The following is a 24,406-nucleotide window of genomic DNA, read 5'->3' on the forward strand; positions in this document are numbered from 1 at the left end:
GTAAAATCCACTTATGAAATATATCAATACTTGTAGTTAGTGGGGTTGAAAAAAAGTATGGACCACACAATTCCACTTTCACAAATTTAATTTTTCAGAACCTTATCTGTCATGTGAAGCCATTCTCTGTACTTTCATAATATTCTATAGCGGCTTTAAGACTGAGATGAGCAGTGGGTGACAGATTTTGTGAGTGACGTCAAGGTGAAATGTCATAACAGCTTCAAAGGAGTAAATGTTAAGGTGCCATTCACAGCTAAGTAGTGAAACACAGCCTTTGCCATGAAAACTCTGACCAACCATATAAGAAACCTTTGCATCACAATGAAGAATTTGATACTAGCAGCTGCTGATTACTATTATTTTTTTTAATTTAGAGAGAGACAGAGTGCACACGAGCAGGGGGAGAAGGGCAGAGGGACAGGAGAAAGAATCCTAAGCAGGTTCCACACTCAGTGCGGAACCCAATGCGGGGCTTGATCTCACTACCCTGGGATCTTGACTCGAGCTGAAATCAAGAGTTGGATGCTTAACTGACTGAGCCCCCCAGTCGCCCCAATTATTTTATCTCACCTTGAGAATTCTACAAATGAGCAAAGTAAGAACACATTTTTTATGTTCTCATACCTTGATAGTAATGTGTGAGGTAGCTGGATATTTTCAATGGTAGTTTTCTTAGGATTCCATTGAGACTCGATAGGATTTGCTGCTGCCAGGATAGAAGTGCGTGCATTGAGCTGGCAAATAATCCCAGCCTGTCAGAGAAAATAGTGCAGTTAGAAGCTTCACCCTGATGCAGTAGGAACATGTGAGCTATCTTCCACTGGCGTGCCCTCTGCCACATATCCACTGTCACCAACAGCCATGCAACATCACCTTGTAAGAGTGAGGACAACAGATCCACCTGGGACAATGCCATCCTTTGATTCATGCCAATGACAGAATTTTAGATAAATGTAAGCCGTAACTGCATCTTTCTTACAAACTAAACTCCTTGAAGGACATTTAGGATCAACTCGAGTTCTACAAATTCCACACATTAGTGAGTTAGTACAGCAAAATAAAAGATGAAAAAAGATCTTGCAGAAAATACTTTTTCAAAAGCATTTAGCTGAAAGCAATAGCAGGAAAGGTATTGAAAAGTATTCATGAGTTTCCCAAAGTTAGAACCAAGGTGAACACAGGCTATATTTCTAAGTGTGCCCATGTGCAGCATGGAGAACGGCCTCACCTTTGCGATGGAAAGAGTCTGCTGTTCCATGACTTCATGTAGTACTGATCTTGTACTTTCATTCATCTTGTCAAACTCATCAATACAGCAGATGCCGTTGTCACTGAGGACAAGGGCACCGGTCTGCAAGACAAGCTGCCTCGTTTCAGGGTCTTTCATCACATATGCAGTGAGGCCGACTGCACTGGAGCCTTTCCCAGACGTGTACTGGCCCCTGGGGACCAGATTGTACACGTACTGCAGCAGCTGGGACTTGCTGGTCCCAGGGTCACCACACAGCAGGATGTTGATCTCAGCACGAAATTTGCCTCTTCCTGTGTGACTAAAATCCTTTCTTGTTCCACCAAAGAGCTGAAGCAAGATTCCCTAAATAAACATGTTTAAACATTCACTTACTACACAGTAACTGAGACCAACTATAAGTGTTAGAGGGATTTTCTTACTCTGAATAAAAAAACTATCTGTTTAAAGCACACACCACTGTGCCAGAATACTTGCCATGCAAATCCCTGTTCTGAGCCCATCTGGTTATGATTAGGAATATCCAAGTTCAATGTAGGTACGAGGAAATGGACAATGATGCTGTGGTCTCGTCAACCAATAACTAAATCAGACTGTGAGCACCCTGCTCTGTGGAACAGGCAACAATTATTATCCTTCATGGATTGGGGGGAGAGGGGGATGATTTCAAAGAACTACAAATCCTGATCAAAGTTAAAAATCCATTGTTACCTTCTTTATATCTTCGTGTTCATAAATGCTTGGAGCCAAGGCTGAAGCAAGTCTCTCATAAATGTCTGGTTTTCTGGAAAGTTCCTTAAGCAACTCCACACGTTTCTCTGAAAAAAGTTTCTGCTCTGCTTCTTCATCAAGGCCATGTAGACGTTTTGCGTCAGTTTTCCGATAGTGAATGACATCAATGTGGGTTTTGTAGACAGACTTCACGTTACTCACTCGTGAGTTGACTCTAATAGGAACAGCTCGATAGATGCCTGAGGATACAACCAAGAGACCTGTTCTTATCTTCCCCTAAATGGCTCATAACCCAGCAGGGACAACAGGGAGACTGCAGAGATCTGACGGCTGTCAGGGGAGGTGAGCTTCCACACACACTGCCTTCATGGCCCTCCTAGAACAAAGGACTCAGGCCTATGCCACAAAGCTCCCCACTGAAGGGGGCAAGGCAAGTTGGGAACACTACAGGTTTTTTAAAAAAAAGCAGACCTAGAAGTGTGTTCATCTGTGACCATTTGTTAGCTCTGCAGATGTTAGCATCTGAGTATAACCATATTGCATACAATCGTTCTGAGATTTAAATGAAATTATTTTGCTTTCAGCACAATGCTGGCTTATGGCTGTGTTCAATAAATAATATTTTGAAACAGTACTTTCATTTCTCTTAAGCTGGGTGTACTGAATCTACTTAATAATTATTTGACAAAGTACTGTTATTTAGAACAAAGTCCTAAAATTCTGTACTGAAAATTTGGAAAGAAAGGAAATCCTAAAAGCACTTTAAAAAAAAATTACTCAAAAATTATTTCATAGACGGGGCGCCTGGGTGGCTCAGTCGTTAAGCGTCCGACGATGGCTCAGGTCATGATCTCATGGTGCATGGGTTTGAGCCCCACGTCGGGCTCTGTGCTGACAGCTAAGAGCCTGGAGCCTGCTTCAGATTCTGTGTCTCCCTCTCTCTCTGACCCTCCCATGCTCATGCTATCTCTCTCTCTCTGTCAGAAATAAATAAAACATTAAAAAAAATTATTTCAGACAAGACAGTCTATGGAGTCAAAGGTGAAGGTATGATAAAGGAAAAATAAAAGTGTTTCTAGGTGAATGGCTGTGCCCCAGTGTACTTTTTAAAGAATATAAGAACATTAGAAGTAAATGAACAATCAGCCTTTCAAATGTACCAACTCATTTATTCTCCAAGAAGTGTTTCTCAACCTGATAGGTCTATGTTTATGTTTCCTGACTTTCAATCTAGAATGCTTGGACTCTGGACAATCCACTTCCCTGCTACTTTTTGAGGAGCAAGCTTCTGTGCCCTCTATCACAGCCTTCATGACAAATCTCCATAGATTGCTGGTCCTTTTGTTTAACAGGTCAATGAATTCTTTTTCAAGACATAAAAACCAGTTTATATGTAGTATTCTGAGAGTACACACCCTTCTACACAGCGAGCCAGGTTAGGATGGACGATGATTTATTTATTTTTTTTTTTTTTAAANGACTAAGCCACCCAGGCGCCCCATGGATGGACGATGATTTAAAGTTGTCTAGTTATCTTTATTCGTGCTTGCAAGGGTTCACTATGGCAGAACAGCACACACAATATTTATTTTACATCTATACCGTGCTTTCCACAGCCCCCCTCCCCAGATACATTCACCTCCGTCATCGCATTAATTCCACTTGGCAGTTGAGGAAATTAAGACAGCAGACTAAATATCAGAGATTTCAGAGCAGTAGGGTGGCAGGACTCATGACACATTCTCTCACACTGTTAACAGAATACAGGCTGCCAGGGACAATGCTGGGCTTTATACTGGGGAGCCGTAGGATCAGAAGTCCTCGTTCACTGAACACACCCAGCAGGCTGCCCCGGGAGCCACGGCCACTCCCTGGACTCAATCCCCACACTGCCTTCAGTGAAGAACTGTGCCTGCTGTCCAAACACACCCTTTTTGAGAAACCAGGTGCTCATGCTGCTCTGAAGTAGTGAGAGGAAGAATGGCATATTTGCATAGTGCCCTGGCACAAGCACTCTCTTGGCCAGAACAGGGGAGGAGCCCTGGGCCACAAATCAGAACCTCAGCTGCAGAATCTGCAAGTCTCAATCTCTGCTTCCTCTAAAAATACCATAATGTGACTCCTGCGTGGAAGCAAAGTGCTCTAACCCATTCTTCTCTGTAACAGGTGAATGTTAACCCTTAGCTGTGCATTTGGGAAACAAGTAGCAAATTATTTAAAATTCCAGAGTTGGTGAGAGCTGCTTCCTGGAACTGCTGGTATAATTTAATTTTTTAAAATGTTTTATTTATTTCTGAGAGAGAGAGTGTGACAGCATGAGCAGGGGAGGGTTAGAGAGAAAGGGAGATACAGAGTCTGAAGCAGGCTCCAGGCTCTGAGCTGGCTGTTAGCACAGAGCCTGATGTGGCGCTTGAACCCACGGACCTCGAGATCATGACCTGAGCCGAAGTCGGACACTCAACTGACTGAGCCACCCAGGTGCCTCTAATTTCAATTAGAGGGGTTACTAATACCAGCCCTGTCTGAGCTGTTTTCTGAAGACACTAACACCATAAGGTCAAAATACACTCACAGCTCTGGAACACTGAGATAGCAAAAGCAAGCAACTGCAAGGGCAGTGAAAGGGAAAGGTTCTATCCTGCTAGGTAAAAAGGTGATTAAAGCATTACAACTCATTTTCTTAAGATCTGAATGACAGCTGCTGGCAAGACCAAGCCAAAGGACGAAAAACTGTCCAAAAAAAAAAAAAAAAGCAAGACAGACTTATCTTCTTAATACAATTTACATTCTTACCTGTAACGTTCACTCTGTCTCCAGGCTGAACCTTGTCAACAAGATCATTGTGAGCAAAAAGGATGACAGTGTGAGGTGTTTGCCCTGCAGGCATATCTTCAGGAGACTCTTGAAGTTTGATCTAAAAGAGCAGCGGAAATGAAGTCTCAGGAAATGACAGGCATAATTTACACAAAACTCCAAGTCTTTGTACCACTTAGAGATAACTACTTATGATGTTTACCATGTTTATTTTTAAAACACCATTCTTTGCTTTTATCTCCAGATAGCTAACATTTTTTAAAAAAGCTTTTAATGTGACATGAAAACATTTTGGAAGGATATTGTTTATTTATACATTATCCTATTTCGGGAAAGTGTCTGGTGACTTACGTGAGCTTTTTTTTTTTTGGCCATTTCAAGGTTGTAGTACATATTTCTTGGTTTAAATGTCTGCCTGTATTTCTAATTATGTTTTTAATTGTTTTAAAAAATTTATTTCTGAGAGAGACGTGAGCAGGGGAGGGTCAGAGAGAGAGGGAGACACAGAATCTGAAACAGGCTCCAGGCTCTGAGCTGGCAGTCAGCACAGAGCCCGACGCTGGGCTCGAACCCAAAAACTGTGAGATCATGACCTGAGCCGAAGTCGGTCGCTTAACCGACTGAGCCACCCAGGTGCCCCAATTATGTTTTTAGAAGTTACTTCTAATAGATATCCTGGGTGAAGTACACACTTTTCAGTTCATGGTTAAGCACTTTTGTGCATGTCTCCTGAATACCTGCCTATCTACTCATCTAAGGTCATTTGCTGAGTACCTGCTGTGTGCTGGACCCTGGTGCTAGGAATTGGGGACATTGCAGTGAATGAAGTTCTCTCCCTCAGAGTGGAATGAACACAGACAATATACAAACACAAGTGAGTACACATCGGACAGTGACAAATCCAAAGGACAGAAGAAAATACAGAGTAAGGAACACAGGTGGTGGGGGTAGAGGAGATGCTTTTTGTAAAGCAAGGTTAGGGAAGGCCTTTCTCAGATCAGGCAACCTTTAGGCAGAGGTGTAAGGATGTTAGAGAGGAAGCCACGTGTTCTGAATTGTAAGAATAGCCAAGGCAAAGGTCCGGAGGCAAATTTATGCTTGGCTCAGGAGCCCTGTATAAGGAAGTGGTTGAGCCACTGTCACCAAGGTCTGTGGGTACAGAAAGTGTGTTGTGGGCCATGTAGTTTGGAGGCGACTCTCAGATATTAAACGTTTCATTTCAAGTCCATTTGGGATCTTTAAAGCATTCTAAGAATATTATACTACATATCCTTGGGAGCAGGGTTCCCACAATTTTATCTCTAATTCAGTACCACACTGGCATGAGCTGAGGTACATTTGCTCCAATACTTTGTGCCAATATTAAAGATTTCTATCTTAATTTAATTTTCAATTCTTTGGTGAGTAAAAAGTTGAACACTTTTTCACATTTGCTAGTATTTTTCTTACTGACTCCCCATAAGGGTAATTACCTTTTGTAGTATTTTGAACACATTTGCTCTACTTAAGTTTTTAAAAGTTAAGCATCGTAACAAAACAAAAAAACTTAACAGTCCTTGTCCTTGTACTTTTACACCATCATAATCATAGCAAATAAATTACCTTGCCTTTTTCCTACTTATTTCTAAGTCATCTTAATAACTTCACCTTAAAAGTTTTAGGGTAAAAGAGGCAAAAGGCCCAATTCCCTTTACAATAAAATTTGTGAGGAAAAACTCCAGAAAACTTGTCAATTCACTCTGTACTAGTTGAACAGCCAATAAAATGACAAAACTAAACCAAATAATTTTTACCTATCTTTTAAAAAAGATTTTTCAAGTACGTTGTACATCCAACATGGGGCTCAACCTTACAACAATGAGATCAAGACTCACATGCTCTACTGACTGAGCTGGTCATGAGCCCCCATTTTTACCGATCCTGGAACCCTGCCATCCCAGAGCTGAAGGCTTAAATTTCAAGTACTCAGCCCATAACCCAATAACAAAGTCTAGTGTCAAAGAAGGAATGAAATAGCTGAATTCCATCTAGAAAGCCAGGCTTTAGAGCCTTACTAATGGACCTATTAAATTTGGCTTTTTGAGGATCCAGAGAGGTAGAATAAAGGGGAGGCCTTGCAGGGCCCCGAGAGGCACACACCATCTGCTTGTCAGAGAATACAGAGCGATTATGGATCAGTGCCATGCTGTGGGTGGTATGGCAACGCTCACAAACGGAGGGTTCCGCGATGCGACCACGGTCGATCTCCACCCGGGCTGTGTGGGCACACACTTGGCACTGGAAGAAAGCCTCTTGCATCTCTGGAATCAGCTGGGATGTTCTGATTACCATGCCACTGATGGCGATAAGCTGGTCGATGTCTGCAAGGAATTGGGGAGAGAGATCAGCATATCCATTAGCCACTGTCCACAGCCCAGCCAGATGCGGGCTCTTCCCTGAGCTATAATCCTGCCAGGGCAGGTCTGGGTATGCTGCGAAGCTCAGGAGAATCCTACTGGGAGATGCAGAGGTACCTGGAGATGGCTGGGGTCACAGACAGGTGCTGTGGCAGGGAAACAGATGGCTTGGGATGCCCTTCCTGTGTCGTCTTCCTTCTCAACTCTGATGGACCTCTGGCTCTCTGCCCTAGGGCCCCCTCTCCAACAAGCATCCACCCTCGTCGTCTGCCTCCTGTTCTGGTCCACCTTCTGATTTTGGATTAGGTTTATACTTTTGCTTCCTTTGCACCATGACCTTCCATCTCATTCACTGTATCATGTAGAAGTCCTGCTGTCTCAGTGTATGTGAAAAGCACGGGCCCTGGAGCCAGATGATCAGGACTGAAGACCTGTGTGACCTTGAGGATATCCTTAGCCACTCTGTGCCCATTTATAGATGGCAGTAATGACGGCACCTACCTTATGAAGTTGTTGAAGATTAATAACCTGCATACATCAAGCCTAATTAGAACAGTGTCCTGGCAGTAATAAGCACTACATAACTTAGCCAATCTTACTGCCATTTATATAAGAAAGCTCTTATACAGAGTATTTTTCATTTTTGGTCCTTGTTCCTCTACAATTTGGACCTTCCCTGACAAGTAAACTTTTATCCAACTAATTCCCACTGCTGGTTCCAAATGAGTTTCACTGTTATTTGTGGTCACCAAAATACAGCCTATAGTCAGCGAATGCTGGCCTTGTGGATTGTTTTAGCCTTCCAATACTTACTGATTCACGAGGTATTTCCACTTGGCCCTATCCTCTCTTTCACTTACCTACAAATCTTCCTTTCTTCTCTTCCCACCAATCCTTTTACTTTAACAAGTAACCTCTTTAACAAGTTATACAAATAAACATGAAAGTTAATAAACTTTTGAAATTAATTGAGTATCTGGCAAATCCTCTTCTTCTGCAACTATGATAATCTTCAATCTTAGCCTAAATTCTTCATGTACCAATGCTTTGCCTCTGAAAACTTAACAGTAGCGTTCTTACTCAAATAGTCTCCATCGGCATCACCATTGAATGGCTGATCATAGAAGTGAGGTCAGGAACCAATTTCATCATACATACATACATACACACACACACACACACACACACACACTTCTTTAATCAGTAGTGAGTTCCAATACTCGATCGCTTATTGGCTGTTGTATTTTCTTTTACTGACATTTGTGTCTTTTGCACATTCACCTACAAGCGTATTTATTCATTCTCAACAGTTTATATACCTCAGTTTTCCTACATGGCAAATACTGTATTTGTCCTGTATTTTCATTCTTATGGCCACTGTCCAGCTTAGGACCCTGCTGTTCTGCACTGGAGCTACTGTTAAAATCTCCTAACTGAATTTCAACATACCCTGCACAGCAGACTGACCCACTGTGAACTTCTCAAGAGTGCAAAAGCCTTCTTTTGTTTTCTCCTGAAAAAGTATCAATGGCTGCCTATTGACTTTGGAGTAAAAATCTGTATTAAACTGGAATTCAAAGCTCTTCAGGACCCAGGATTTGCTATTCACGTTCACCTCTGGTTCACTTCTGCCTATATCCCCCTTTGTGCTGTCTAGTGAATTCATGCCTGCTTTCCAAATCCTTACTGTAATCCAAATTTCTCTTTCAACATGAACTCTTTCCACCTGGGCCTAGAACTCATGCCCTCCCTCAGCTGAGATATCTCCTGCACTGCTCTTCTGCTCTACATTTTTCCTTTTATTACTTTCCAAACTAGATTTCTTTCTTAAGCTCCAAGGCAGGGCTCATATTTGCATTTGCTTTGTTTTGTTTTTTAATTTATTTCTGAGAGAGAGACAGTGTGAGCAGGGGAGGGTCTGAGAGAGAGGGAGACACAGAATCTGAAACAGGCTCCAGGCTCTGAGCTAGCTGTCAGCAGAGACCAACACGGGGCTCGAACCCACGAACCCTGAGATCATGACCTGAGCCGAAGTTGGATACTTAACCAACTGAGCCACCCAGGCGCCTCTTGCATTTGTTTTCTATAGTGATTTTAAAAAAGGGCTTACTTTAAAAAAATAAAAATAAAAAAATAAATTAAAAAGTGCTTACTTAGTAATTGTAAAATTATTATAGTTGGGCAAGTTCTTAAGATAGAGAATTGTCAAGAGTTATAACATCTTTTACGTAACCTCAGTTAAGTTAAAAAAAGGTGTATAAGGTAAATGAACCTGCTATATAGTCAATTTATAATCCACTATCACCACTATCACATACACCAATTCTTTTTAAGTGCCTTGATATTGAAATAAGATTTTGTTTATGTATTTTCCTATTAAAAACATTACCTTCTGGATTCAGGTTTCTCATATTCTTTGTCTTCAATGCGTTGAATGGTCTTACTTGAATCTGATGTTCTAAGATTGAGTCAGGATAATGGTCAAAGAAGATCTCATTGACAGCCATGTCAAAGGTTGGGATAACTTCCTATAAAAATGAATGTAAAGAAACCAGGCTATGTTTATATTCCCATCTTAGAATTAAGTACAAAAAAATAAAGCATTTCATATTAGCAAAATATAAGAACAAAAACACATGGCATAATTCAGAAGTATCACCTCTAAATAATCACAACATGCAGCTTACAAAATTTTGGGTACATTGAGACTGAGCTATCTCATTTTTGCATATTTTCATTTGGGTTAAGTGTGATCATGCATATGAAACCTTCACAATGTTCTGCTATGTCTTAGGCTTTAAATTAGTAACAAAAGGATTTTGAACTCATATTTTTGTGTCTTATTTTTCTTCCCATGATACCAGAAGAGATAAATTGTTAATTACTGCATTCAAATTTGTTAATATTTATTTCCCATTTTACAGGTGAAAAATCAGCCTCTGGGAGGCCAGGGAACTCGACCAAGGTCACAAAGCTATTATGCAGCAAGATCAATATATAAAACCAAGTCAGCTTGCCACAAGCCTACAATCATAATTAATATAGCTGATACTTCAATAATAAAATTTGACCTAAAGCTTAAAAAGATAATACAGCTAACACAATCTGTTAAAGATAACACAAATGTGTAATGCATTTATTTATAAGGTATTTTCATTTACGATAACTTATTTCAACCAACCCAAGGAACTATCAATTTTAATATTCAATCATTATTTTATATGCTATTAAGAAAAAGGGCTAACTAAACTATGACATGCCACTGACAGCTAATACAAATGTCAATTTTGGAAACGTAAAAGTATGAGAAAATGTTCACCTTAAAACATCATCTGATTTTCTTAAGATTTTGTGCTCTGGAGGCCCAGGAAATTAAGCTATTAAAAAACCATCTAGATGTTGTGGATGTGTACTATAATCCATCAAGGTCAAAATCAAATTCTTACCTGTGGGTAGCAGATGAGCTGTCTGTATAGATTTTTGTCAAATGATTTTATGTGTTCACAGTTTACATTTAAAAACGGCTCCCCAATGACATTAATCTAGAAGAGAAGACAAGTTATGTCCGCTAGTTGTTTTACAAGTACATAATTTGAATTAGAAGACTATTTGTTGTTATTTTTTTTATTTATTTTAATTTTTTCGTTTATTTCTGAGACAGAGAGAGATAGGACATGAGCAGGGGAGGGGCAGAGAGAGAGGGAGACACAGAATCTGAAACAGGCTCCAGGCTCTGAGCTGCCAGCACAGAACCCGATGCAGGGCTCGAACCCACGAACCATGAGATTATGACCTGAGCCAAAGTTGGACGCTTAACTGACTGAGCCACCCAGGCACCCCGTTATAAGACTATTTGATTACCTCTGCAAGTCGTTGCATGTATAGAGGTTCAGTAATATCTATGCCGATATTTTCTTCTTCTTTAGCCAGAGGGTCAATAAAACGCTGAAGGAATCTCTTAATGTGGAGAGAGAAAGATGAAATTTGATGCATTTAGGAATAACCAACTACTCAAAATGCAAAAATAATGAGTCTGTCATTATTGAAGACATACATATTCTTATACAGTCAAGCGTTATGGCTACTTATAGTTCATAAACCCTTCTTCCCAAAATTTTCAGAGCTGTAAGATATTAAAATACAGCTTACCTGAAAATTTTCTTTGCATGTTGCCACATTTACATCTGTTCCCCAAATCACAAGTTTTTGGCCTAGAGACTGCTCACTCCCCACTATATCTTCTGTTGCTGGCTATACAGAAAAATACGACAGAACAATGTTAATGGGGAATTACCCATTCTAGTTCCCCAAGAGCCGCTATCAGAAAACTGTACTGTGTACTCACGACATCAGACTGCAAATCCACCTGCAGGCCCTTCCGTGCAGACCCCAGATCAGGCCTCTGCCTCACAGGTGTGCCTCTAACAGCACTCCTCGGGGTTCCCTCTACCCGAGAGCTGGGAGTGCCATATGTCAGTGGTGAACTAACGTCAAAGTCAAGGGGAATAGCTATAAAAACAAAATTTGACAATTCACAATAAAATTCTGGTAGCCTATCAAATCATAAACTACACCATGTTATCAGTTGATCTAAGTCATCTAAACACAATAGTAAATAACGTTCCTTGTAACCTGAGGTGGTAAAGACTCCCAGAACTATTAAATCCTCCAGTAAAAAAAGCACCAAAACTCTTTTCTCCTCTCACTAAGCCCTAATACCTACTATCTCTGTACTCTTGCTGAACATATTAGCTTGTGGACAGTTACATTAACTACCCGTTAACAAACCAGCAAATCTGACCAGCAGAAGCTGGTATGTTAACCACAGTAAAAGTTAGAACGCCAAAAACACACCTGATGAATGTATCTGAGCAGGGCTGGAAAATAACGTGTCCTGGGCGGCAGGGCTCTGCAGGTCAGCTCCAGGCGAAGTCGGCATAGGCTGCAGCTCTCCTGTAGAGGTAGAATCTTCGCCTCTACGTCTCTGATGCGGTGGTGACCTGGCATCCTCACTTCGAGCTTGTGACGTACAAAACAGAAAAGATGGCCATTAATTCTCACGTTGGGTCTTCCTGTAGTTCCATCAAGTCTTTTGGGAACAAATAACAAACCAAACAAAAAGGAGCCAAATGGGCACGGACATGTTTACAAATAAAATAGCGGCTTGGCAAGGGTGGAATTGAGGGTCCGGTGCTGCCTGCCTCATACAAAAAAGTGTCTGCACACCAGAACCGGCAGAACACAGAGCAAAGCCTCGCCGTTCGCACATCTTACTCCCCGCAAGGCTTAAAGACACCGCTCCGAGCCAGAAACCCGCGGGGCCTAGCTCATAGACCATACTGGCGGGAAAAGCCCAGAAGAGAAGCGAGGGTAATGTGGCGGGCCCTACCCACGGGAAGGGACTTACGTGTCTGCGCGGGAGTGATCCGCCCGCGCCGGCTGCCGCGGCGGCTCGGGGTGGACGCCGGGGACGACATGGCGCTCGCGGTACCTGTGCAACGAAAAGGGAGGCTCACGCCGCTTTCGCCTCCGGCTTTCCCCCTCCCCACCGCACAGATACCCAGGCCGGACACCGCCCCGCCCCCTCCCGCTAGGTGCTGCTGGGGAAGGGCGGCCACCTCCGACGCACGCAGGGGTCTCAAACGCACCTAGGGGCTCAGGTTCCGAAACTGCAGGGGCTGGGCCTAGGTTTCGCGCCGGCTGCACTGTTGTCCACGCCCCCAGCGGTGCCCCACCAATCACAGAAGCGCTCGTGTACGGCTCCGCCTCCGGGAGACGCCACTGCTCATCAACAGGGGGAATTGAACGGCCTCCTTCGGCGCCCCACGGCAGCAGACTCAAACCTTGCTCGGTGCCCCCCCTTCGTTTAGGTGGTCTGACCCCCTACGAAAAGGCGTTTTCGCGGGAAAATTGGGGTATCCGGCCAGACCAGGTTCACGGAGGGGTTTTTCTACACTGTAGCGTTGGCTAAGACTGTCTTCTAAAAGCTAGGCAGTTTCATTTTTAAAGACGCTACACATCTATTTTTCACTCTTTACCAAGGAACAACTTTGTAGATCCTGACCCAAGCCTCTAGCTTCTTTTTCCTGCCTCTGCTCTCAATTCACCAACCTTCCGCCCCATCTTTTTCCACAGGCCAAATTGTTGGATTCCTGTTTCTCCTTAGGCTTCGATGTATGCATCCTAGGTGTATTGTGTGTAACACATTCGTTGACCTGCTGATATCTTTTTTTTAATTTTTTTAATGTTTTATTTATTTTTAGCAGAGAGCGAGAGAGATAGCGTGAGCAGGGGAGGGTCAGAGAGAGAGGAAGACAGAATCTGAAACAGGCTCCAGGCTCTGAGCTGGCAGCACAGAACCCGACGCGGGGCTCGAACCCACAAACCGCGAGATCATGACCTGAGCGAAAGTCGGACGCTCAAGCGACTAAGACAACAGGGCGCCCCGACCTGCTAATATCTTAATTCTCATCTAAGCGGCTCTTCATACAGATAAGACTCCCTTCGAGGTTTCCCGCAAGAGTCCTATCTCGCGAGCTTCGCCTCTACTCCGGAACCCCCGCCCCCAGTTCCCGTGAGCCCCGCCTCCGAGCCCCGCTGCATCTCGGGATCCCGGCAGAGGGTGCGCACGCACAGTGCCGGGCGTGAGCATCATGGCTGACTCCGGTTTAGGTGTGCAGGGCTCCCTACAGCAGCTGCAGAAGTCCTTGTCTGCCGGCGACCGCTGCAGCGCGGCGATGGCCAGTTACCAGCTGATCCGGGGCTTGGGGCAGGAGTGCGTGCTGAGCTCCGGCTCCTCAGTGCTGGGTGGGTACCGTCCCGGCCGCGCCAAGGACGACGTCGACGCTTGTGCGCGTTTGGGGTTTCCGTGTTGTGCTGGAGCCCGACTGTCCAGCGTTTCTCCCGCCGTGGGTGTATCTAGCGGTATTCTGAAGTCCAGCCGTTTGATTCTGGATTGTCGGAATTTCTGTGGAAATTTTTGTGGAAAAAAAGTGTCATGCTGCTTTTTTTGTTAGGAGTGGAAACATGTTTTAAAAGTAAAGTTGGTGAAAATGCTTTAAGTTTAGCGATCCCTACTATTCAAAGTGAGGAGAGGGAACCAAAGGGAAGTATTTTCTTCCACCTTAAGCGCACCTAAACCCTTCAGTACCTTTTTCTTTTTTCTTTTTTTTATTTCTTCTTATTATTTTTTATTTCTGAGAGACAGAGACAGCATGAGCAGGGGAGGGTCAGAGAGAGAGGGAGACACAGAATCTGAAACAGGCTCCAGGCTCTGAGGTGGCAGTCAGCACAGAGCCCGATGCGGGGCTCGAACCCACGAACCGCGAGATCATGACCTGAGCCGAAGTCAGACGCTTAACCGACTGAGCCACCCAGGCGCCCCTTCAGTACCTTTTTCAAACCTTCAAGTGTGAAACCTCAAAAGATTCCTACTTTTGAGAAGCATTGCAGAAATGTAACCGGAAAGTCATGCAGTTGTCTTAACTTTTTAGCAATCACTGAATGAGCGCTTTTTGTTCCTTTGTAGTAAAATTGCTTTTTTGCAGCACTTTTAAAAATTGCCTCAAAACTTCTGATGCTATCTAGTACCTATCGTCAAGGGTATATTATTAATGGGAAAATAAATTTATAAAACTAACATGTAAATGTTTTCTAGTCTCAGCGTTTCTAAGTTAGAATTCCTTTTCATTCCTTTAGTTAACTTGTTTATAAAGCAGTTTCAAGTTTATTCTGAATATTTAGTATTTGTCCTTTCGCGTGAGAGATTACAGAGGAGTGTGTTAGTTTTCTGTTGTTGTAGTAACAAATACAAGCTTAGTGGTTTAGGTTTGTTAATCTTATAGTTCTGTAGTTAGAAGCCTAACATGGGTCTCACCAAACTAAAACCAAGTGATCAGGCGGAGTCACTTTTCCTTTCCAAAGGCTCATGTGTAGAATTCATTTCCTTTTTCATTCTAGTTGGCGGAATCCTGTTCTTGCAATTACAGGACTAAGTCCCTTTTTCCTTACTGATGTTCCTGGTTTGTAGCAACCACCCACATTTCTTGGATCCTGGCTTCTATCTTCAAAGCCAGCAACCATGGGTCCAGTAATTCCTGTGCTTGAAATCTTTCTTTTCTCCTGCTCCCCTCTTTCCAACTCTCTTCTTCCTTTCTCCAACACTGTTAAGGACCCATGTGATTAGATTGGGCCCATGGGTAATCCAGAATAATTTCCCCCCTTTAAAGTCAACCATGAACAACTTAAATTCCATTTGCAATCTTAATTTCCTTTAGCCACATAAAGTTACTATATTCACAGGTGTGACATCGGGATTAGGACTCAAGTATCTTTGGAGCCATAATTCTGCCTGTGTCATCTCAATGGAATATCATCTAGAATTTCCTATTTTCCTTGTTGAAGTACAGCAGCCTTAAGTTAATGTTTAGCTGCTTATAAGGCTGAATTGAGAAATATGCAACCCATTTAGGGTGGGTTTATGGAGTGGTTTTTGCCAATTCTCTTACCTTATTTATTTATTTTGTCCAGCATTACAGACTTCCTTAGTTTTTTCCAAAGATTTCGGTTTGCTTCTATTTGTTCGGAAATCACTTAACATTGATGAAGTAAGTTGAAGAGTTTTATTTTCCTTTTCTTGTATATTCCTAAATGTTGAGTGACTCTTCTTCTTACCCATATTTACTGTATTTTTGTTACAGTTTCGTGATTGTAGAGAAGAAGTCTTAAAATTTTTATATGCTTTCTTAGAAAAAATTGGACAGAAGATCACACCTTATTCTCTTGATATTAAGGTAAGGAGAAAAAACATATACCAGCATCGATTGTAATTTATGGTGTAAGTTAAACTTGCATTTGTGTTTTATTCTTGCCTTTTTCATCGAGGAGTTTACTTATTGTGCTTGATTGTGTTAGAAATGAAGTGCGTTTTTCTTTTTAGATTTAATAAGCTAAGGCCTATATCAAAAACTACTTCGCTGCATATAGGATAAATAATGTCTCATAAAAAGTCATACATAGTAAATTTGGTTTTTTGAATTGTGGGTAGATTTCAAAACACTTTAAGAAACAATTTTACAGAATTTTCCTGCTGAGTAAGATTCATATTTCATGTAGTTCATGTGTTCCTTTTGGCCCTAGTCTGAAAAGTTTGCCTTTCTTGTGCCTCCCATTTTCTTCCAACCTGCCTTCCTCAAGTTTTCTTATAAGTTGCTATGGAGCTAGCAATCATAAATTAAGTTGTTCTTTCTCAGACTTGTTTATACTTTCACCAAGTGCCACATCTCAAAGTAAGTTGGTCCTGAATTGCTTCTAGTTCTTGGATATTCTAAGATTTGATGTATTCAATCTGGGGGTAATTTATAAGAGGGTTTTTTTAATTAATCACAATTAACTCTAATATATAAAGTAATAATCAGTCTTTTTTTTTTTAATAGATTTCTAGTCTTTCTGGTTTAGAATCCTAACACAGTTGACCCTTGAATAACGGAGGCTTCCAGCCATTGACTCCTCCCCCAGCCTGCTTCATGCAGTTGAAAATCCATGTATTTGACTTTTGACTTCCCCAAAACTTAACTACCATAAGCCTACTGTTGACTGGAAGCTTTACCAATAAACATAAATAGTTGATTGACACATATTTTGTCTGCTCCGTGTCTTGTATATTGCATTCTTAAAATTGAGTAAGAGAGAAAAAATACTATTAAGAAAATCATAAGAGAAAATAAATTTACCCTACTGTACCATATTTATCAAAGAAAATCAAGCCTGTGCTATTCAAGAGTCACTGTGTTTTGAAAAATTGCCTCAGTAATAGAAATAACTAACATGCAGCATTGCTTCATAGTTTACAAAGTTCTTTAATGTACAGTTTGTCTTACTTAATTTTATCAAAACTCTCTGAGTTAGGTACTTTTAATCACTCTAGCTTATAAATGAGACTTGGAAGTTAAGAAAGTCACCCTCTGACCAGAGTGCCTGCTGGTTTTGTGAGGCTGAGTTGTCATTTTGTGGAGTCCGAACCATTATCTGGATTGCATTAGTTAACTTAAGTTTTTCATGCTTGCTTTTTTGACATGACAAGTGTTATGGGAGGTATGCAAGGAAGTGTAACTTTTTTTTTTAATCTGCAGAGGTGTCCATTTACTTTGTGTTTTTGTTATTGTTGACATTGTACCATAGCAAACTGCATAAATATCTTTAGTAATTTTTAATCTGTATGTTTATATACTCTAATATTATATTAAATTTTTTTTAATGTTTATTTTTGAGAGAGAGAGAGAGAGTGAGCAGGGGGGAGGGGGCAGAGAGAGAGGGAGACACAGAATCTGAAGCAGGCTCCAGTCTCTGAGCTGTCAGCACAGAGCCTAACGTGGGGCTTAAACGCTCCAACTGTGAGATCATGACCTGAGCCGAAGTTGGATGCTTAACCGACTGAGCCACCCAGGCCCCCCAATCTAATATTATATTTTAAATAACTGCCAAATTATAGTATGTTGTATGTTGGTACTGCTCCTCTCAGAAGTGTAGTTTTAGCTCTTGTGAAGTTTTCTAAGAACTAGGATGTTATCGATGATTTTGGTATGTTTCTTTTTAAAACCTAGAATACTTGCACTAGTGTTTACACAAAAGATAAAGCTGCTAAATGTAGAATCTCAGCCCTGGATCTTCTTATTAAGGTAATTATATTATTTCTAAGTATGTGTGTTTCATATTATGTGTATATATAACTTATAAGGCAGAAAATTGGAGTTTTAAATTGTGTTTGGGTGAGAGATGTTGGAGGCTAGGCTTTGGTCACATTGATGTATGGACAAGATTTTCCAACTATCATCTGGTAATTCCTTGGCCCTTTGCTCTCAGACTCTTCTGGAAAGCAGAGGAAGGATTTCAGTTGTGAGGGAAATTAGAGGAAAAGTAAGCAAGGAATTTATTGCTATTCTGTTAACTCTCATTACTCTGACTCTTAAAACCTAATGCTACAAAAAGTTGCTAGAATTTCCATCATTAGTTGTTCTGAGTTCTTTCCTAAACCTTACCATGAAAGTGAGCCTATACATCGTATTTAAGTGCCTCTTGGGTGTCAGTCTCATTTATTTCCTCTCAGATGTATCTCTTTTTTTGCAATCTCTATTTTAGAATTTAGGTCTTGTTAGTCCTTGCCTTAAGTGCCTCTGAGAGAATGGTTCTAACCATATTATTGGTTTCTTGGGAAGATAAAATTAAGTCTACACCCTCTTCCTCTTTGTAACCCTTGTGTTCTTCTATCACCCACCTCTTCCCAAATAATCAGTCAGGCTAGATAGGTGTCCTGAGAGGCCAAGAAAGTCCCCAGACACACATGATTTTGGAGCTTTGTTGTGTAGAAACAGTGCAGTAGAGGAAACCTTGCCATTATTTTCCTATTAGATAGTGCTAATTTGTATTATTTTAGTTACTTCGGACTTTAAGAAGTTCGAGACTCATGGATGAATTTGGAATTGGAGAATTATTTAGCAAATTCTATGGAGAACTTGCATCAAAAACAAGAATACAGGATACAGGTGAGATGCATATAAATTTTATTTTTAAATATTTTGACAAATTAATGTTAAGAAATTAATGTAAAAATTAGGGTTTCTCAACGAAAGCATTTATATGTTTCACAGATGAATCCTTTTGGCCCAAACAAACCCAAATGGTAACAAACAGAAACACATGAAGACTTATGCTTATAAAAGTTTAATCTTTACCAAATGATTTCTTTTTTAAGTAGATTCCACACCCAATTTGGGGCTTGAACTCATGACCTGGAGATTAAGAGTTGCATGCTGTACTGACTGAGCCAGCCAGGTGCCCCATGAAATAATTTCTTTAATTTCATTAAACACTGACAACACATGTCAAGTGTAACTTAAAATAGTAGCTTGGCATAAAATTTATCAGGGAAGATTCCAGTACATAAAACTATTTTTTTTTATGTCTTATTATGAAATTATTTTTGAACTAAATATCTTCTCATTTTGTTATTCATACATTTTTGTTTTAATTTATGTAAGTGTAATTTTAGGTCTTTATCTAAAATTTATTTTTCAGTTTTAGAAAAAATATATGAGCTCCTAGGCGTATTAGGTGAAGTTCATCCTAGTGAGATGATAAACAATTCAGAAAACCTGTTCCGGGCTTTTTTGGGTGAACTTAAGACCCAGGTATGACAAACTTTATGCTATTCTGATTCCATAGATTTGATTGTGTTTTTCTCTTTTAATGGTATCTTTTTAAAAATTCTCCTTCTTAGATGACATCAGCACTAAGAGAGCCCAAGCTGCCTGTTCTGGCAGGGTGTCTGAAGGGATTGTCTTCACTCATGTGCAACTTTACTAAATCCATGGAGGAAGGTATTGTTTAACTTCACTTGATTTTCCTTTCTTAGTTCAAAAATTAAAATTCTAAAATGGTTTCCCTGTTTTTTTTTGAACTTTAAACCAATTGTGGATTCACAGGCAGCTGTGAGAAATAATACAGATTCCATTTGTCCTTTACCCACTCTCTACTTTTATAACTAGTACAAATTAGCACAACCAGGATATTGACATTGATAAGTCTAACAACCTTACTCACATTTCAGTAGTTTTAGTTAGGTGCATATCTTTCTGTGTGTGTATTTTGTTCTAGGCAGTTTTATCGTGTACATTTGTGTATGTACCATCACATTGAAGGTACTGAACGGGCCGTCACAGCAAGAAGCCTTCCTGTTACCCTTTCGTAGCCATAGCTACCTCTCTTCCCCATTTCCATGCCAAAACCACTACTTTTTGACTGTTGTGATTAATGCTGCTGGAAAATGGGTATGCCCATATCTGTTGGAGTCCCTGCTTTCATTTTTTTTTTTTTTTGGAATTTCTGAATCATTGTAATTCTGTTTAATTTTTTGTCATATGGTTTCTCACAGCAGCTGCAACTATTTTATATTCCCACCAGGCTTCTAGTTACTTCATATTTTTGCCAGTACTTGATATTTTCTGTTTTTGATAATAACCTTCACAATGGGTGTGAGGTGATATCATTGTGGTTTTCATTTGCATTTCCCTTATGATTGGTAATGGTGAATGGCTTTTCATGTCCTTCCTGACTATATATTTTCTTTGGAGAGATATGTGTTTAACTTCTTTGCTATTTTTTAATTGGATCATTTGACTTTTTGTTGTTGAATTGTAGAAATTCTTTATGTATTCTGTGTATCAGTTCCTTACCAAATATGTGATTTCCAAGTATTTTCTCCCATTTTATGGGTTGCCTTTGTGTCCTTTGATATGTAAAAGTTTATTATTTTGATGAAGTCCAGTTTCTCTGTTTTTATTTTGTTGCTTGTGCTTTTATCATGTCCATGAAATCATTGCCAAATTCACTGTTGAATTGTTTTTGTGCCTTCATAAAAGTCCTTGGGCTCAGATGAGTCTGTGCCATTGGTCTATGTATCTATCCCCCTGCCCAAATCGCACTGTCATTCATTCATTCATTCATTCATTCATTCATAGTGTGGCATGGGGGTGAGAGCAGCAAGAGAGGAGACAGAGAGAATCCCAAGGAGGCTCTGTGCTGTCAGAGCAGAGTCTGACGTGGGATTCAATCTCACAAACCATGAGATCAAGACCTGAGTCGAAATTTTCCATGCAACCAACTGAGCCACCCAGGCACCCCCACACTGTCTTTTTGACTGTGTGGCCTTCATGTAAAGCCTTAATGTAAAGCCCTCCCATTTTATTCTTCTTTTTCAAAATCATTTTAGTAAGTGCTGTGTCCTTCCATGTAAATTCTGGAATAAGTGTGTGTCACAATCCTTGCTTGGATTTTGATGGTCATTTCTTTAAATCTGTTTATTAATCTGGAAAGAATTGACATCTTTGCTGTGTTGAATTTTCCAATCCATGAACATAATTTCTCTCTCCATTTATTTAGGTCTTTAATTTCTTCCATCAGCATTGTAATTCTTGGGATGCAGATACTTCCCTATCAACTTTAAAGTCTGTTTAATATACTTGTTTTTATAGCTATCAATAACATTTTAAATATTTAAAGATTTGGAGGATAATCTAGGTTGGACAGCATTATGTGCGTTATGAAATTTGATTCTTTTTAAAAGGCAAAACTTTAAATTTTATTTATTTATTTTAACATTTTATTTACTTTTGAGAGAGAGAGAGATAACGTGAGAAGGGGAGGGTCAGAAAGAGAGGGAGACACAGAATCTGACACAGGCTCCAGGCTTTGAGCTAGCTGTCTGCACAAAGCCTGACGCAGGGCTCGAACCCAGGAACTGTGAAATCATGACCTGAGCTGAAGTTAGATATCCAACTGACTGAGCCACCCAGGTGCCCTGTAAAACTTTTAACCCTAATAACAGTTATCAAATTCTTCTTTCTCCTGTGAAGAATTGCTTTTATTAGGTTGCAAACATGAAATTCCAATATCCAGTGTTTTTATATTTCAATATCTAATGATTTTTGACCTACAAAAACAGTGATCTCATGTTTTAACTTAATATTTTTACTCAGCCTTTTTTTGTTTCTTACCAAGGATGTTTTAGTAGCTCTATGAGATTTCTCTATTTTCTCTCTCATTTGTCCCATATCCTGTCGTCAGCTTCCAACTTCATCAGGTTCTTGCTCACAAGTCACCCATTTGAAGCCCTTATGATGACCTTGAGATGAGTTGCTTCCTCTGGCTTCTATGTTCTCCTATTTATTTATTTTTAAAAAAATTAAAAAGAATTTTTTTTTATTTACTTTTGAGAGTGAGGGAGACAGCGTGAGCTGGGGAGGGTCAGAGAGAGAAGGAAACACAATCTGAAACAGGCTCCAAGCTCTGAGCTGGTTGTCAGCACAGAGCCCGACGTAGGGCTTGAACCCACGAACCGTGAGATCATGACCTGAGCCGAAGTCGGACACTTAACCGACTGAGCCACCCAGGTGCCCCTGTATTCTCCTATTTAAAAATAAATTTTTTAATGTTTTTATTTTTGAGAGAGAGAGAGAGAGAGAAAGCGCATGTGCACAAGCAGGGGAGGAGCAGACAGAGAGGGAGACACAGAATCTGAAGCAGGCTCCAGGCTCTGATCTGTCAGTACAGAGCCTGATATGGGGCTCAAACTTGTGAGCCATGAGATCATGACCTGAGCTGAAGTTAGATGCTTAACCCAGGCGCCCCTATATTCTCTTACTATAGCATTTCCTATGAAGTATTTTTAATTTATCAGGTCATATGTTTATTTTTGCCACTTGATGCTGTGGGCACGTAATGTTGCTGAATTGTCAGTATACTTGATTGGTATATTAATTGATATTCAGTGAAAACATACACTTTAAGAAAAATAACAGCACCTATTGCTCATTTACCATGTGCTAAAGACTATTCTAGAATAGTTGCAAGGAAAATTCCAGTAATAACTCTCTAAGATAGGTAATAATGTTTTGTTTCCTAAATTAGGAAGTTAGACCTAATAAGACAAGTTACTTGCCTGAAGTCACATAACTGAAGCGGTAACTGAGTAATGGCTCCCCAAAATGTCTTCATTCTGATCTCCTGAAGCCCCCAAAGGAACACAGCCCTGCTGACACCCTGATTTTACCTCAGGGAGACCCATTTCAGACTTCTCATCTCCAGAACTGTACAGTAACCAATTTGTACTTTTTAAAAACACTCACTTTGTTTTTTTTTTTTTTAGTGGAGTCATATATGCTAATTTTATTTTTATTTTTTTTAGATCTCAAAATTTAGAATTAATACTTTATGATACAGATTTTTCCATTCAAGAGGGCACTTGTGGGGATGCGCACTGGGTGTTATGTGGAAACTAATTTGACAATAAAACCACTCACTTTGTGATAGTTTGTTATAGCAGCAGTAGGAGAGTATATAACTGGTAAGTGGCAGCACTGGGATTTAAGCCTCCGTCTGAGGCTGTAATTTATTGTTTTTCTGTCGTATAATGATCATGTGACTTCAAGAACTAAATGATAATACTAATGTTTTCATTCATATGGTATGTGTTTCCTGGGTGCCTTCTATCTAAAGAGTAATTAGGTTTATTGGATATAGTGATCAGATTTACCAGGTTCCTACCATCATGAACTCAGTCTAGTAGAGGAAACGGACTAATAGACATGAACAAGCTATTACAGATTTCGAGGTTCAATGATGCAAACAGGTTTGGTACAGTGAATAGGAATATCAAGAGTGTGGAGAGGGTGGAAGGTGTACCCAGCTTGCTGGTTCTTTTTGAGGAGACAGCCAGAAGCTAAGGCCAATAGGATGTCAAGGAGCCAGCTGGGAGAGAGCTCAAAAGAGCCTTCCAGGCAGAGGGACTGGCAAGTACTCAGGCCTCAAGCCTGGCCAGCGCACAAGGGTCAGAGGGGTTCAGGAGAGTTGGCATGTCTGTAGCTCAGTGGCACACACAGAGTGCTTGGGGGAGAGATGGCACAAGATGTGGGATCAGTGTATGAGGGGCTCCTGAGCTGGAATTTCATTCCAGATGGGATGGGAAGCCATGTCTTTTCTCTAATGAACAGGTATGAGTAGTTGATGTTTTAGAAAGGTCTACTTGACTGCTGCCATTGGATGTGAGATTTGTTTTAGTATAGTATTAAAAGACTTTGCTCTTGAGTATGGCTGTGAGCAACTGAAGTGTTGCAGTCGTGATTAAGCTGGATGGGATGGGGGAGGATAGGTTTCAGGCAAAAATCTGGCTTTTGTTTTGGACAAACATCTCAGATGTTAAGTGTGCATTGTATCTGTAAGACTGAATCTTGTAGGAGAAATTAGACATCAAGATATAAATTTGAAAGTCTTCAGCATAGAGGTAATATGTGAAGCAGTGAGTGTGGGCCAGATTACCTAGGGAGTAGGTGCAGGTCACGGATGTAAGGGGCTTTGCCCTGGGAGGAGTTTGAATGCAAAGCTACCAGAGCTGTAGAGTTAGCCCAGCTCAACAAGGGCAGCTTCAGTTGAGTGTCAGGATAGGCTAGACAGAGCAATTTGAGGGTTACGGTGAAGACAAGGTCGGAATGGAAGGGAGGAAGTGGAGGCTATCTGCATAAAACCCGTTAGAGAAATCTTAACAGAAGAGACCAAAGAAATACAGTATAGCTGATGGAGACATGGTGGTCAGAGAGGATTTTTACAAATAGATAACTAGAGTTCATACACTTATATTCCTAGCCAAAAAGGGAGAAACAAC

The 24,406-nt window shown here is 40.6% G+C and overlaps 2 protein-coding genes across 2 annotated transcripts in view; one reads left to right on the forward strand and one right to left on the reverse strand.

Annotated features, from left to right (window-relative positions):
- MCM4 (minichromosome maintenance complex component 4) overlaps positions 1-12,889 on the reverse strand; it is a 17,701-nt gene extending 4,812 nt beyond the window's left edge. The window contains exons 1-13 of the mRNA XM_077765898.1: positions 12,843-12,889; positions 12,602-12,685; positions 12,049-12,213; positions 11,540-11,703; positions 11,344-11,445; positions 11,056-11,151; positions 10,641-10,736; positions 9,584-9,722; positions 6,938-7,158; positions 4,778-4,898; positions 1,964-2,223; positions 1,232-1,597; positions 628-755 (exon numbers count right to left, since the gene is read on the reverse strand). Of these exons, the coding sequence (XP_077622024.1) occupies positions 628-755; positions 1,232-1,597; positions 1,964-2,223; positions 4,778-4,898; positions 6,938-7,158; positions 9,584-9,722; positions 10,641-10,736; positions 11,056-11,151; positions 11,344-11,445; positions 11,540-11,703; positions 12,049-12,213; positions 12,602-12,671 (1,928 nt within the window). The 5' untranslated portion in view covers positions 12,672-12,685; positions 12,843-12,889. The remainder of the gene's footprint in view (positions 1-627; positions 756-1,231; positions 1,598-1,963; positions 2,224-4,777; positions 4,899-6,937; positions 7,159-9,583; positions 9,723-10,640; positions 10,737-11,055; positions 11,152-11,343; positions 11,446-11,539; positions 11,704-12,048; positions 12,214-12,601; positions 12,686-12,842) is intronic.
- Positions 12,890-13,847: 958 nt separating this feature from the next.
- PRKDC (protein kinase, DNA-activated, catalytic subunit) overlaps positions 13,848-24,406 on the forward strand; it is a 187,967-nt gene continuing 177,408 nt past the window's right edge. The window contains exons 1-7 of the mRNA XM_077765911.1: positions 13,848-14,001; positions 15,724-15,800; positions 15,894-15,986; positions 17,796-17,870; positions 18,626-18,734; positions 19,267-19,379; positions 19,469-19,568. Coding sequence (XP_077622037.1) covers positions 13,848-14,001; positions 15,724-15,800; positions 15,894-15,986; positions 17,796-17,870; positions 18,626-18,734; positions 19,267-19,379; positions 19,469-19,568 — 721 coding nt within the window. The remainder of the gene's footprint in view (positions 14,002-15,723; positions 15,801-15,893; positions 15,987-17,795; positions 17,871-18,625; positions 18,735-19,266; positions 19,380-19,468; positions 19,569-24,406) is intronic.

The sequence above is a fragment of the Crocuta crocuta genome, unplaced genomic scaffold, assembly GCF_008692635.1.
Source record: "Crocuta crocuta isolate KB4526 unplaced genomic scaffold, BGI_CrCroc_1.0 scaffold1471, whole genome shotgun sequence".
Classification (NCBI taxonomy): Eukaryota; Metazoa; Chordata; class Mammalia; order Carnivora; family Hyaenidae; genus Crocuta; species Crocuta crocuta.